We start from the raw sequence: 14,957 nt of genomic DNA, 5'->3' as shown, positions 1-14,957 counted from the left end.
TTTTCCCCACAGACTCACAGGTTTGAATTTGAGCTTTTTAATTAAAATGTGTATCTGCAGTCATTGGACATGGAGCTCCAAAAGGCAGGAACAGTTCGATCACAAAATAAATACTGCATTTAGACAATAATACTCATGTAAACCTGTATCTCCATGGCATTCGCTAAGAAAAAAACACTTTCTGAGTTCTGCACTCTGCCAAATGGATGGATACTTCTTTTAAAAATTAAAAGTAACCTCTTTTCAAGTCTTTGTTGCTTTTCCCTCAGTGTTCTCATTCTGCCTTGGCCCCTTTTCTGTGATGTGGCCCCTGTGATGCTGAACCTTAGCAAATGCAGAGGGAGGATCTGGTTTGATGCAGCAGTTTTTGAAAAGGTGCTTATTTCCTCCCTTTTAAGTGCCCTCTGAGCCCTGTGTAAAGATCATGCTTAATGATGCTACATACATATTTTGGGGAACACTGAAGAGGAATGGAAATCTGGCACTTTCGGCTTACAAATCCTGTCCATTTCTGATCTAGACTCTGTTTAAAAGCTATCAGGGGTACTCAGTCGTTGCGATTGACTTAATGATTCTTGCCAAGTCACTTTTTTTCCTTGACCTGTACGTGAGAAGATCAACAGGTGGCAAGAAGCAGCAGCTAAAGAAAGGCGGAAGGTGGTGGTAGTAACTGACAAATATAAAATAAAAGTTTTCCCTTTATATGTCTACATGCATATTTTAGAACTTGGTCACCTTCAGATACGGATATGTTCACTGTAAGTTATATTTTTTATTAGACTATTTTAGAGCAAGCGTCTTTGGGAGCTAGCAGAGCAGAGCACAGTGCGCCAGCATATAGAGGTAGAAATCGGACAACAGCCGTTCAGATTTCTTCTTAGATAGGTCACCTTGGCAAAGCAAGGTAGCTCATGTCTGCCTGTCTCAATGTCTTCACCTCTACAATGGGGATAACTGCAGTGCTCGTCTCAGCAAGTTGTACTGAGATTGAATAAAATATGCCGTGTAAACCTAACACAATGCGGGCACACAGGAAGCACTTCAGGTTTGCTGTTCCGTCAGCTATTTTTTATCTTGTCTTTCTAAAAGTCTTAACTAAATCTGTGTACCGCTGAGCTGTTTTCCTAAGATCAGCTGAGAGAGATGATATCTGCCTCCCAAATGTCAACACTGTATTTTTCCTTCTGGAGAAGTAGAGGGATTTCTCATGCAGGATGTTGGCAGATAATGCGATGTTTCTGGAATACCTTTGGAAATGCTCCCTTGAAGGGGAGGCTGTTTCGCTTAAAAGACAAGAATGTGACCCAGCACTAAGTGTGTTGGACTAAATGTCCATGCTCCTGACGATGACCTTGGGTAAACATTTGATTTCTCTATACCTTAACTTTTCCCATCTGTAAAATATGATTTTCCATTTGGTCTCAGAAGCTGGAAGATGCAGGTGAAAATGGTTCATGATTTATTATAAGCTACAGAAACTAGAAACTCTAGTATTGTGCAATGTGTTATGAACTACCGGATAAATCGTTTAACAACTTCACGTTGAAATGATAGGCAGGATTCATTTAGGCAAGATAACTAGACTACAGAATTAGCACGTTTGAAAATAAATATCAGCAATTGGTATCTTAGTAGTAGTTATGATGGTCCCATCGTCAAGGCTTATTTTTTAGGGGACAATAATTCCTGTTAAAATATTCCTGACTTTTGAGAAATAAAGTTGTTTTTTGTTTGTCTGTTTAAATAACCATGTGTTCGAGTGGATGACACACGCCCAAGAGTTTTGTTTTCTTTTGGTAAGACGTGAATTCAGTGGAGGTGACTAACGCCTGCCCACCTGGCCGGGCGGGCTTTGTGCAGTGTCCTCACTGAGCCCAAGGACCTGTTTGCGGCTAACTGTAGTCGGGTCCAGCAAAAGCAAGAGCAGCAGCGACGCGCCCTGACACCCTGACTGAGATCAACGCCAGGGCTGCCACCAAGGTGGCTAATGACCCCCCTGGGCGCCAGGCCCAGCCCTGCTGCCGACTCCCCTGGAGATCTGCATGTGCGGAGGTCGGGGAGCGTTACCAGAGGCGCTGCGCCCTCGGTCGGGGTGCCTCCCGGTGTTTAGGGAGGTCAGTTGGGCGCCTGCAGCTTTTGCCTCTTGGTGAGGCTCTACCCAGGAGAGAAATCCTTCGCGCGCGCGCGCACACACACACACACACACACACACACACACACACAGAGACACACACGAAAACACACCTGCATGCACACGCATGTATATAACACACACACGAGAACACACCTGCATGCACTCGCATGTATATTGCACACACGCATGTATATTGCACACACACGAGAACACACCTGCATGCACACGCATGTATATAGCACACACACACACGAGAACACACCTGCATGCACACCCGTGTACATTGCACACACACATGTATATTGCACACACACGAGAACACACCTGCATGCACAGGCATGTATATTGCACACATACACACACGAGAACACACCTGCATGCACTCGCATGTATATTGCACACATACACACACACTTGGGAAAACATCCACGCTTAGAAAAATCACATCTTCCATCATCGTCCATAAACACGCACTCTCACCCTTCACTACAGCACTAAGCGTGCGTGCACACGCGCGCACACACGCGCACACACGCGCACACACGCGCACATGCACGCGCACACGCACTTTCCCTGGGAGAATCACAAAACGCCAGGTACCCGGGAGCTCAGAATCCTTCCCATGCTGCAGATCGAACCCCTCACCACCGAGCCTTGTAGGCGGCTCGCTCGCTCGCAGTGCGCCCTCTTCCCAGAGCCGACCCCCCTCAGGTGCAGCCGCCTCGGTGCCCCCCGCCCCCCGCCCGCGAGCTGGCAGCTCCGCCTTGGAGCCCAGGGACGAAAGGGGCCGGGCTCTTCGCGTGGTGTGCGGGGCGGGAGCCATCATGTGCAGGCAGCGCGGGGAGCTGCGGGCTGAAACTGGACAGTGCCCTATCCTGTAACGAGACGCCCGTCTCCCTGGCTGCCTCCAGCTTGCAAATGGAGCCAGAAGCCCCAGCAACCACTACCCCAGAGCCACTCCTGCGATGGGGTCAGATGCCCTAAAGGGTCGCATCACCCATCAGGCGCCTAGCCTAAGCAACTTGTTGGTTGTAAGATCTAGGACAGGACCAGCTGGGGTCGGTGGGGGAGATTAGGAAATGGACACCCAGCAGCAAACTCGCCGGGCTCGGGCTCGGGCTCAGGGCGCAGCGCGCTCCGCCGGGAGGAGGGAAATCGGTCCCCTGGAGACGCGAGGGAGCCGGCCGCCGACCTCGGCCGGTAGGTGGCGCTAGAGCCCATCCTTCGCGCGGCTTAACCCGTGCGCGGCGCGGGGCCGCCGAGCCCACCGCACACACGCGCGTCGCCCGCTTTGGGAGAAGCCTCCCCGCTGCAGACTCGGGGCCGGTTCCGAAGGAGCACGAACGGGCCTGCGCCGCGTTACCGTCGCAGGCGAGGGGGTTCCCCCGCGGCACACAGCAGCCGGAAAGGGGGTGCGGGCCCCGACAGGGCGAACTGTTGGGGGGAAATGACTCCGACTCCCTCCCCACCCCACCGCACCCCCGCCCAGGTCTCGGGTGGAACCGGCTTTCCCGAATCAAACAAAATTAAAAATTAAAAAACCCGGTTCCCGGTTTGCACGTAGGCATTTGAACGTACAAACGCATGTGCGCGAATAACACCTTCCCCGCGCTCTCCGTTCCCGATTAAACCACTCGGGCACGACCGCGAGGCGCCTGCCTGCGGTTCACCCCGCAACTACTGTAGTAGCACATGTCCCGGTGCCACGGCGCGGCCGCCGCGGGGGGGCGGGTTCGCTCGGGCGCCCCCCCGACGCCGCGCGGGTCCCCGGCCGCCGCCCCCCGGCGCGCGGCCGCCTCGCGGGGGGCTCGCTAACGTGGTATTTCTGGGGCTGCTTTTACAGGCACATCGATCCATTGGGGGAGAGAGAAAAAAAAAAAAAAACCAAAAAAAAAAAAAAAAAAAAAACCCGACCCGAGCCCCTGGATTCCAGACGCTGCGGGGAGTTGGTCGGAGCCGCGCGCGGCGGCCGGAGGCTCGCTCGCGGTTCCCGTCGGGCGCCGGGACTGAGGTCGATTTGGGCGGAGGGAAAAAAAACCGAAAAAAAAAAAGCCCTACGAGCGAAGGCGGGCTCGGGCGCGGGAGCTCGGTGCCCCCGCCGGAGAGATGGTTGAGTCCGCGTCAAGGTTGCCGCGCTCTCCCCGCGCCGCCATTCACTCGGCGCCGTGACCGCGCCGGCAGCAGCGGCGGCTCCGCGCAGGGCGGCGACTGCGAGCTCGCCAGCGGCATGCGGGGGCCCCGCGGCCCCCAGAGCCCCGCCGCGCGGCCCGCGCCCCCGCAGCCCCGCCGCGCGCGCTGCGCCACATGCGGCCGCCCGCACTTCGCCCTCGGGAAGAAAATGGGCACGCAAAGTGGATTTACGTTCTGGAACCTCGTCTTTTTATTGACGGTGTCTTGCGCCAGAGGTAGGTCTGCCTTATATTTTTCTATTTTTATTTTATTTTGGGGGAGGGGGTTCCCCTCTGCTCTGCGTGGAGGCGAGCGGACTTGCGGCCGAGGGAGGCCGGGGGCTCACTTTGTGGTTTGCACGGACGCCCCGAGCACGGTGGTGCTGAAGGAGTTGATTCACGGCCCCCCCGCTCAGCTAGGAAACGCGTTCCGCCTGCCAGAGTCGGCGTTCAATGCGGTGATTGAGCCCGGGCTCAATAAATATTCTTGCGGTTTGCTCCGGCGAGTACGTGAGCGGGTTCTTAGCCTCCCTGACGAGCGGGCGCCCCGGCAGAATTCCTCCGCCAGACTTTTCGGGGCGCCGGGGGTTACCCCGATTTCGGATCGAGCCGGCCGGGCTGGGCGCCTTGGTGGGAATATTTATATGAAAGACACTCCTGTGAATGCTTTTTTTTTCTTTTTCTTTTTTTTAACCCGTTTTAGGTAGGAAAGTTATCGACAGGCTAGGGATGTGGTGGTTTTAAATGCATGAGGGCACAGGGGGTCCCCCAATACCCCCCACCACCAGCACCTACATAAATGAGTGAAAGAAATTCTGTGGGCTCGGACCCATCGCTAAGTGCTGAGGGAGCTTCCCTGCGTCCTGCGCTACGGGTCTGGCTTAGAGCGAGGCTTTCAAACCGTCGGAGACACCTTGAGGTGTAAAGAGCCACCTCTGGGGATGAAGGGAGGTGGGAGGAAAGTCATTAGCTGACGACCAGAAAGAGCCCCCCCCCCCAGCAAGTCTCAGGGTCCAGGCAGGTAGAGCGCGTGCCACATGCCCGGACGCGGGGAGGTGGGGGCGAGATGTAGAATGGATCCCTGGGCAGGAAGGCAAGGGGCAGCGGGGATCCTCGGAAGGGGGACTGTCCTCGGGGGAGAAACCGATCCCCGGCTCTCTTCCACAACTTATCCTGCACCGCGCTGCCCATGAATTGCTGCAAAGAATATTCAGGAGGTGCTTATGACTCCTGCCGTCGTTCCTCAGCAATCACCTCCCCACACTCATGTCGGCTCCAGCGGACACGATGGCTCTCGCTTTCAGTGATGCTAGTTTCAAATCCTGGTCGCCTGGGTGCCAGGGGCAGGCGGGGTGTGTGTGTGGGGAGCAGGGGGGTGGGGGGCCTTGGCCCAGGGGCGCCAAGGCTGTCAACACAAACTGGACGCTTCATCCTTTGTGAAGGGGCGCCTCTCTGAACCGCAATCGGCCCGCGTCTCTATGAAACAGTTTATTGTCCAGCTTGCAGCTGGCTGTCCCCCCACCGAAGGCAGCCCATTTGCATTCAGTGGAAATGATAATTCATGTTTTGGGTGGAGGAAGCTGGAGGGGTTACCTCTCCCTCTATTAGGACCAACGATAGCGGGGGAGGGGGGGCATGTCTCGAATTTTAATTTACATCTCTAAATGCCAAGTAGTCACCCTGGTCTCTTGAGCAGCAACAGCTCTGCAAATCTCGACCGGCTCCTTAAGGCTGGATTCCCCCCCGCCCCCCCCGCCCCCCCCGCCCCCCCGGAACCTCCGCGCAGCTCTGAGCCAAGCCGTGTGCTGTAAGCTGCAGAACTGCACCCACTCGTGCGCAAAAACGCGCCTCGGGTTGCTTACGAGGGGAGTCGTCGCCGGCCCGCGCTCGGTTCGCCTGCCCCTGGGAGTCCCCGGGTAGTGGGTGGCCCTGGGGCTGCCTGCCAGGCGCGCGCGGGGCGCGGGGGGGCGCGGGGAGGTCTCAGGAAGCCTGTCGGGGCGGCTCCTGCTAGAGGGTGACCCGGGGTTAAGCGCGAGTTTCCAAGTGATACCTGTTGAGCCGAAACACATTCGGGGGCAGGTGGGGGAGAGGGAGTCTCCGAGGCAGACAGACTCGCCGGCCTCCCAGACGCGGGGCCCCGCCGCCCGCGGCGCCAGCCCCGCGGCCCGCACCTACCGTATTTCCCCGACAAGGCGCGCCCAGGAAAGGAAGGGCGCCTTCATTTGCTCTTAAGTGGCCCGGGACACGGGACCCCTGTCCTCTGCTCACAACCTGCGGGCTTTGCGCTAAGATAACCGGTCTCCACTGAGTGTATTCCAGTTTGGGGGACATGGGGAGGAAGGAGTGTGTCACACTCGCTTTGGTCCGGTCCAAAACCAATGTTCTACGGAGGACCGTTTAAAAAAAAAACAACAAAAAAAACCCGCTTTCAGTGGTAATAAGGTTCTTTATTGTCACCTGTCTGCCGCTTGGGAGACCTCGCCTGTTTCTTACAACTTGGAACGCTGGCCTCAGGTTCTGAGAAACAAACTTGGGCCATGTGCTCCAACCTGCTGCCTGTGGTCTGGCGGTGCCAGTTGTGACGGCACCTCTCGTCTCTTTATTTTATTTCCATTTCACCCTAGTCGCAAGGCTTCCCCTAAACATGGCACTGCTGAAACGGCACACGTTTCCCGTGGTGCCGATGCCCGCGTTCGTCTCCCACGCGGTTTCTTCTGGACTCTCAGGCCCACGGGAAGGCTCCCGGTGGGAGCCGCTGGAAGCGCTTTGCAGGTCGGGGTCCAGCCAGCTGGGGCTCAGGAGGTCCGGGGACGCGGTCCTCCAAGTGAGCATCTCCCTGCGCCTGGAGGTTTCCCCCTGGCGTGCACTTTCCGCCCCCCGCCCCCCGCGGCTGCCTGCAACAGCAATGACAAAGAGGCTCGGGGAGCAAACACCTCGCGTGCAAGACACAGTGGCCGTGGGTAGTAGGCCGGAGCCTCCAGAGTGGGGCGTTTTATCTCCACTGTCATCATCTGAAATAAAAGGCGGTGCAGGGCAGCAAATTGGGGGGGGGCAGGGCAGGGGCTGCTTAGACCTGCTGCTGGCCCGTTGTTTCCACCTGGAGCCCACACGCACACACATGCTCACACATGCACACACATGCACACAAGCACACGCACACGCAGGCAGGGGTTTCTAGTGCAGCCCGCAGCTGCGGGGTGTCAGCTGAGGTCTCCCTCAGACAGAAACTGTGCATCTCCAAGTCCTGCTTAAACGTCCCGCCCACGTAAACAGACACTCGGGGTGCCTTCCCATATCCCTTCTCCTGGGATCGCGGGGAGAGCACACCCCCATCAGGGAAGGTACAGAGTACACTGACCTCGGTCAACAGCAGGTGGGAGCCAGTGTGCTGGTCCCGGACCCGGCGCCAGGCCGCGCTTCTGGGGCGTCTCTTAGGGCTCCCGACTTCCAGAAGGATCCACGTTCCCGCGTGCCCTGGAATCCAAGGAGGTCTTACTCCCATCCCCAGGCTCTTCTGCAAACTGGGGCTCGCGCCCTCTCCGCAGTTAGTTACCACTGGGAAGGGTCTTGTCCCCAGTGTGCACGTGGTGGGAGCTGCTCCGCCTCGCACCTCTCAAGGAGCCTGGGAATGGCCCAGCCTGGAGTCCAGGTCTCCGGACCGATACCTTCACCCCCCCACCCCCCAAGAGACAGTCTGACCTGGCAGGTCAGGAAAACGGAGCTTTTCAAAGGGGAGCGGGGTGGGTTAATGCCTCGACCAAACAGTAACAGCAACCCCCCCCCCCCCCATCATCACCACCCGAAGCCCTCCCGTGAGGTTTGAGACTGAGACACCAGCTGGGAGGTGACGCCTCTGCGTGAGTTCAGGGATCCCCGCCAGGCCGCAGCTCCGACGGCCTGTCTGTGTCCCCTGGGAGCACTCCTCACTGTCCTTCAGAGGCCGGGCTCCCGCAAATTCCCAGGCCCCGCGCGGGCTGGAACCGGGTGCCTGACTTGGACCTGGGAGCCAGCCTGCGTTCCTGTGTGTGTGTGTGTGTGTGTGTGTGTGAGTGAGTGTGCGCGCGTGGGGGGGTGCGCGTGCATGTGTGCGCGTGCATGTGCGCGCGCGTGTGGGGTGTGTGCGCGTGCGTGTGTGTGCGCGCGTGGGGGATGTGCGCGTGCGCGCGCGTCTGTGTGCGGGTGCATGCGTGTGTGTGCGTGTGTGTGCGCGTGTGTGTGTGCGGGTGCATGCGTGTGTGTGCGTGTGTGTGCGCGTGTGTGTGCGCGTGTGTGCGTGCGGGTGCATGCGTGTGTCTGTGCGTGTGTGTGCGCGTGTGTGTGTGCGGGTGTGTTGCGGGGAGGAAGGAGGCGGTCCCCAGGGATTGGCACGGAGGCCTCTGGGAGGCCTCGAGAGTGAGGGGGAGGGGAGTCCGAGGAGGAAACGCGTGGCGGTGACGGTTGGTGCGTGTCCCCGGGACTCTGCACCGCCCCGCGGTCGCGCCGAGGCACCGGGAGGCTCCTCTGGCCCGCGGACCGCGGCGCTGCGCGCTCTCAGCCTCAACTCTGGCGGGCGCGGGGAGCGGGGGCCTCCCGGGGAACGGGCGGGGGGGCTCCTGCGGCTCTGCGACCACCCGCATCCCCACCGGGCCCGGGCGCCGGAGGCAAGCGGGGGGCGGGGCCCGGGGTTCGAGCTCCGCAGCGGCCCCGCGGGACCCCGGAGGAGCCGCAGGAGACAGGCCGGGGCGCGGGGGCGGCGGGATCGCCGGGTGGTCCCCTCTGGGGCGGGCTGGGGCGGCCAGCCGAGGGTGAGAGCGGGGCGCCCCGGGGACTGCAGCGCCCCGCAGAACAGCCCGGAGCGGGGCGCCCAAGGAAGGTCCCCAAAGGCAGGCGGGAGGCCCGGGGAGGCTGTGCCCCGCCCAGTGGCCAAGCGCACCCGAGGCGCCCCCCGGAGGGGCTGGAACCGCACCCAGGATCCCGAGCCGGACTTGCCCTGGACAGCTACCTTGTTGAAATGGTTCTGAAATGTCATTTTGCATCAGTGTGTTTTCCCGGAATCTTCTGGTGTGGACGCGTTGGGGAGGGGACACACACACACACACACACACACACACACACACACACACTCGCCGCTGGGTGTAGCAAAAGTGTGTGAGCAGAAACAGTTCAGGAGCAGGTTTCAGCCTCTTGGGAGCCTGATACCAGCTCCTCCGAGATCCTTCCGGGAGAAAGGGGGTGCAGTGATTCAACGTGTGAAGTACCCCAGGAGCATCGACTCCGTTACAGGAGTCATCACTGTTCACGATATTAACTAGAGTCACTCTTTGTGGGGTCCTTGAATATATTTGGGGCATGCATGTCTTTTCCCTGAACACACAATTTGGTGTCTACAGAAACAGCGAAGGAATAAAATGAAGCAGTAGCTGGTGGCGTCTATACATGGTTCGAAATACAGTAAAAGTGAAACTCTATTATAAGTGAAATCTGAGAAAACAAAAGCGTGAGAGCCGTCGGACTTTAATAGTGTCCTTGTACTTATGTGGAAACAAACTCTGATGTTCAATGCTTGTCTAAGATCTCAAATCTTAGGGCCTAAACCTTGGTTCCTTAGGCTCCAAATGTACTTCTCCCCATGTCCCAAGAGGTGAAGTCCTTCTATTTATTCATCAGGATCTCCAGAAAGTGCTTCAGGATATCAAATACTTGCAGTGCTTGTCCAATTTGTTAAGTAACTTAGAAGCAACCAATAATATGTCTGGCAAGGAACCTATTACTTTAGGCAACATGACTGTTTGAGAAAATATTCCATCTTGTATTTTGAATTCCGTTGTCTGGGATATTAGAAGTAAAATGCTTGCAAATGAAGAGATTAGGGAACAAAAAAGTGTGAGATGCAAATAAAACATAAGGCCATTTTATTTTTATCTAGAGATACATTAAAACATAACTCCTTTCTTCCATTCCCTCTACTCACAATTCAAAGGGGTCTATAGTTTAGGGATACAATGTCAGTTCTGATTTTGGATTTTGCATGAGGTCCGGTAAGGATGATACAACAGACAACTCTTACCAAATTCATCTTTTCTCTCAGGATGAGCAGGCGGGCGATTCATGTTACGTTCCAGGGAGATTGATCTCCATGTCTGCAAGATTTTCTCAGAATTAGGTCCCTTGTGAGGCTCTCATTCTCATCAGGAATATCACTTTTATCAAAGTCACTGAGAAAAATCAATTTGTTGAATGCCATCCCGTATTCATGGTCTCAGTAGTGATAGTCGCCTTTCTCTCAAGCCTCCAATCTTACGGTCATCAAATGTGCATCAGGCTCTTAGTTAAGCTATTTCTTGCTGCTGGTAGTGAAGTCATAAGGATTACTATTTTCTATGTAATGATGGCTTGTTACCCACAACCCAATTTGAAATCTCCTCTAAAAAACACCTAAATTTACAGCATTACCATAAGGATCACATACTTTGTAACTGGATAACAGGAATATCAATGATCATCGCGTGGCATTGGACATCACAATATTATTCGATTGGCTCTTAAGTGGTTGCACTACAGTGATGTTTAAAGTGTTCCTGAACAAGTAGCATCAGCATCCTCTGGAAATATGTTAGAAATAAGAATTCTCAGATCCCCACCACAGGCCTATTGAATCAGATGCCCTGGTAGTTGGGCACAGGCATTGGTATTTTTAACAAGTCATCCAAGAAATTCTCATGCACTCTACAATTTGAGAACCATTGGAGTAAAGTGGAAAGAGCAAGGGTTCTGGAGCCACCAAGACCTGATGTCAAATAATGATTCTATTATCAACTCAGCTTTCCTTAGCTTCAGTTTCATTATCTATTTTTTTAAAGGAGTTTAGAACATCAGTAGGCCTATAAGGAGATTATAGATGAAACCTATACAGTGCCGGGCACTCGCAATCATCAGTATTATCAAAATACTTTCCATGTGCAAGGCCAGTACGGGCTCTCATGTACTTTATCCCTTACACAAGCAGCCCTAACTTTTCCATAGCAGTAAATGAAAAATGTACCATCTTCTCACTAGCTATTATTGCACTTTGGCTAAGTTCCCAGGCTGTTATCCATTTGAGAAACACTCTGAAATTTCCCCTTATCACCGTTACTCAGTTACTTCAGGTGCTGGCTCCATGAATCAGGGCCAGACCCAGAGCTTTAAAATGTTACCCCTGCTCCTGGGCTCATTTCATCTGTTGCATTTCAATATTGATTTATTTTAATATTGATCAATTAATGAAATTACATGAATTTGTGTATTCATCTTGTACAAAAAATCATGGTGTTTACAGGGCTGGAAGGATTCTTAAATATCAGCTAATTCAGTGCTAATTTTTTATACAATAAATGCATATGCCTAGAAAGGATAAGTGATTTTTACTAAACCTAGTAAAAATGTTCCAGATTATAAAGGCCTTCCTCCTCTCTTTGCTGCATGTTAGTTAATTTTAAAGGAATAGTCATGATTATGTATATTACAGTGATTGTGAGAATTTTAAAAAATATTACATTTAAAAATATGGATGGATACCACTTTGAAAGGAAATTTATAAGTGCAAATAGATTCTGCAGAAGTGGACTTATTAAGTTTTGATAACTTTGAAAAAGCAGGGTTCCTGCCGTAGTTTTCCATCACACAACAAGTTCATCTGGTTGACTCCAGAATGTTCAGATACTTCAGATGTAGAGAGGATATATGGCATTATTATGTTTTGGGAAATGGTATCAGGAGATAATTCTTTATGTCTCTCTTTTTTTTTAAGTGGGAAGCTCTGTGCTAAGCCCGTTATATTGTGTGTCATTTACATCTTAAACAGTGGCTTTCTCATTTCCCCACTTAGAATCCTATCAAGCGTCTTGTGAGATAGCTGTTATCACTTATGTACAGATTGTTATCTCCATTTACAAATTATTCACAGTTTCTTGAGGCCAGAGAAAAAGTAGTATTTTCTACTTTTTAAAGGAATAGTAAGTGAATTAAATGTACAATAACACATCAGTTAAACATGCCAATAAAATACATAAAACTCTTTAGTTCATTAAGTGCAAAAAAACCCAATTCTATTATAACTCTTAGATTCTAACCCATGTCTTGAGTAAAATTTACAATTTATGAATGCAGATTAACTTATGGATTTCACATATAAAATAATATGTGGACATAAAAATTGTTTGCCAATTGTATTTTGATCCTTGGAAAATAAATTTGTTCCTTTTGGTACCTTAATCTTCCATCTGATCGTATAGAATTTTAAGGCTGGGAAAGCTCTTATAACCATTTTTACTGTCTGGTCTAGTGTCGACTAGCCAGGGAATGTACGTTAGATTTATTTGTGGGCCAGGGGAAGGTACTTAAAAAATATCTGTATCCACGTTCCATCTGCACAGTGTACTTCACTGCGTGCGTGCGCCCTGGTCAAATGCTCAGGGGCAGCGGCCTGTCTTCACATGAGAGGAGGCAGGTGAGAGGAAGGCGGCGACTCGCCAGGCCTGAGTGCAAACAGCCTTTCAGTTTCCGTCCAGGGCACGCGTCTCTTTATCGGGTGCTGCTTTAAGAGCCTCCTTATGTTGCTCCTAATTGGTTTATGGGCGTGGAGATGAAAGAACGCTGTGCCTACCCCCAAATCTTGACCAGACTTAAAGCAGTATTTCCTGAAACAGTCGTGTCAGGAGACACACATACACGTATGTAATAATATTGGTAAATGAGACACTTAATATGCAATTTAAAGATTAACCTAAAAATTAAATGGGAGCATTGAAGCATACATTGTCATCTACAAAAGAAAAATACATACATTAAATAGCATTACATTTTCTTGTGAACGTAACCAAGTTTATTTTCGTATGTAACAAAAGCACTGTACTTTTGTCCTTTCTGAACTTCCGACTCTTCCACAATCAACTAGCTTTTTTCTTCTTGCATTATTAAAATATTATGTTTCGTTGGTGTATATTTTAGATTTGTTATTTTTGCCGACGTTTTTAATTTTAAAGCTCAGATACGCTGATACCTTCCTATACACTGTTCGTAGAACATTCTTATTACATTGCACACTTTTTTATGGGACATCCTTATTTTAAGTAGTTTTGCATCTTACAACAGCTAGATGTAGATTTCTCTAAGGCTGGCAAAAGTCAGGGATAAAGGTACATCTACAATCTGTCTCCAAGTCTATTTCCTGCAACTATGAATTTCAAAATTTTGTTTAGTGTTGAAAATTGATTGTCAGTAAAGTTCTCTATTTTAAAATTGACTCTTATTTTTATAATAATTCACTTTATTTTGTTGAAATTTTAAATCAGAAATTGCCTTGACATTTTTTAAAAATCTTTTTTATTGTTGAGAGTATTACAGACATCCCCCATTTTCTCCCCTTTACCCCCTCCCCCATTTCCCACCCCTCCCCAATTCCACATTTTGTTTTGATGATTTTGGTGGTGAGAAGGAGAAGCGAATTGCTAATTAAAATACCTTTTTATAAGCTTGTTCACATTCCCATTAACCACTTGTTTTCCCGTTCAGAGTTACTTAATAAAATTATCAGCTGTGCTTTATTATTTGATATTATTTTAATTTCTCAAATACCTATCTTAGTTTTTTATAGGGACATATCTTTTATATTTTTGTTTGTTTACACTATGAGGGTTGTCTGGTTTGAAATTCTGAAGAAAAAATGTTAATTTTATTTTCTCTTATAATACCACATAATGGGTACCTGCGGTATATTAACTGGATAATTTAAAAAGATAAGTTTAAGCTGTATTTTATTATGAGTATTTTAATATAGAGATGTTAATATGAATCTACTTTGTTGTATTCTATTAAAATATAATACGATACTGTTAATTTCAGGTAATTTGTAATTGTTTGAAATGACTTTGCTTTCAGTCTTTAAATGACATTTTCATGTACAGAAATGTCTCTTCAGAATCTGTTATTGGATGAGTAATTTGAATTTCTCCCAAATGTTGGTAGTGAATTTATGCTGATCTACCTGCGTGTTCTATCCAGCATTGAGCTCTGTGTTGCTAAAAGCTGCATTTTCAAGATAAGGGATCAAAGTTAGGAGAACAGGCAGAATAAATACAACTGAATCTCCTGGAGATGAAACGCTGGCTACCTGGCATGTACTGGCTCTGTGCTCTAAGCAACGGAACTATGTAGTCTAGACAGAATATTCCCTCAGTGTTCACACATAGAGAGAAACCTCGAGTTAAGGGGTTTTGGCTAATGTCTAAATCAAAACAGCCGAACCAATTCAAATTTTTATGTAAACAAATTTGCATTTAGGCTGCTAATTTGTTTCCCAACTTCCAGCTTCATAACTTCTAAAGATGAAAGAGATGATAAAGTCTCTTAAATGAGGTTTGCAATAGAAATGCTGACAGGCCCACGCTTACTTGTATTTAATTCATGTTCAAAGCTCTCTGTTCATGGCTTAAAAAAAACTTCCACCTGAAAATCCTACTGGTACTTGAGTGGTTTTTCATCTCAAATCTTTTTAAAAGAGGTCAAATAGTAACTCTTAAAATCAATTTTCTAGCAAAGTGCCAAGAAATCTTTAATATCTGTGTTAGCTTGGCAGTATTCATTAACATATTAATAGATGAATATCAGAAATGACATTTTGAACTTAATCTTTAAAT

General features: G+C 50.4%; 1 protein-coding gene across 1 annotated transcript in view; it reads left to right on the top strand.

The window, feature by feature from the left end:
• Positions 1 to 4,361: 4,361 nt before the first annotated feature.
• CSMD3 (CUB and Sushi multiple domains 3) overlaps positions 4,362 to 14,957 on the top strand; it is a gene marked incomplete at its 5' end in the record, with an annotated part of 553,604 nt that continues 543,008 nt past the window's right edge. The window contains one exon of the mRNA XM_081116493.1: positions 4,362 to 4,539. Coding sequence (XP_080972619.1) covers positions 4,362 to 4,539 — 178 coding nt within the window. The remainder of the gene's footprint in view (positions 4,540 to 14,957) is intronic.

The sequence above is a fragment of the Miniopterus schreibersii genome, assembly GCF_964146895.1.
Source record: "Miniopterus schreibersii genome assembly, chromosome: 17".
Taxonomy (NCBI): Eukaryota; Metazoa; Chordata; class Mammalia; order Chiroptera; family Miniopteridae; genus Miniopterus; species Miniopterus schreibersii.
This window is presented reverse-complemented; position numbering and strand designations above follow the sequence as displayed.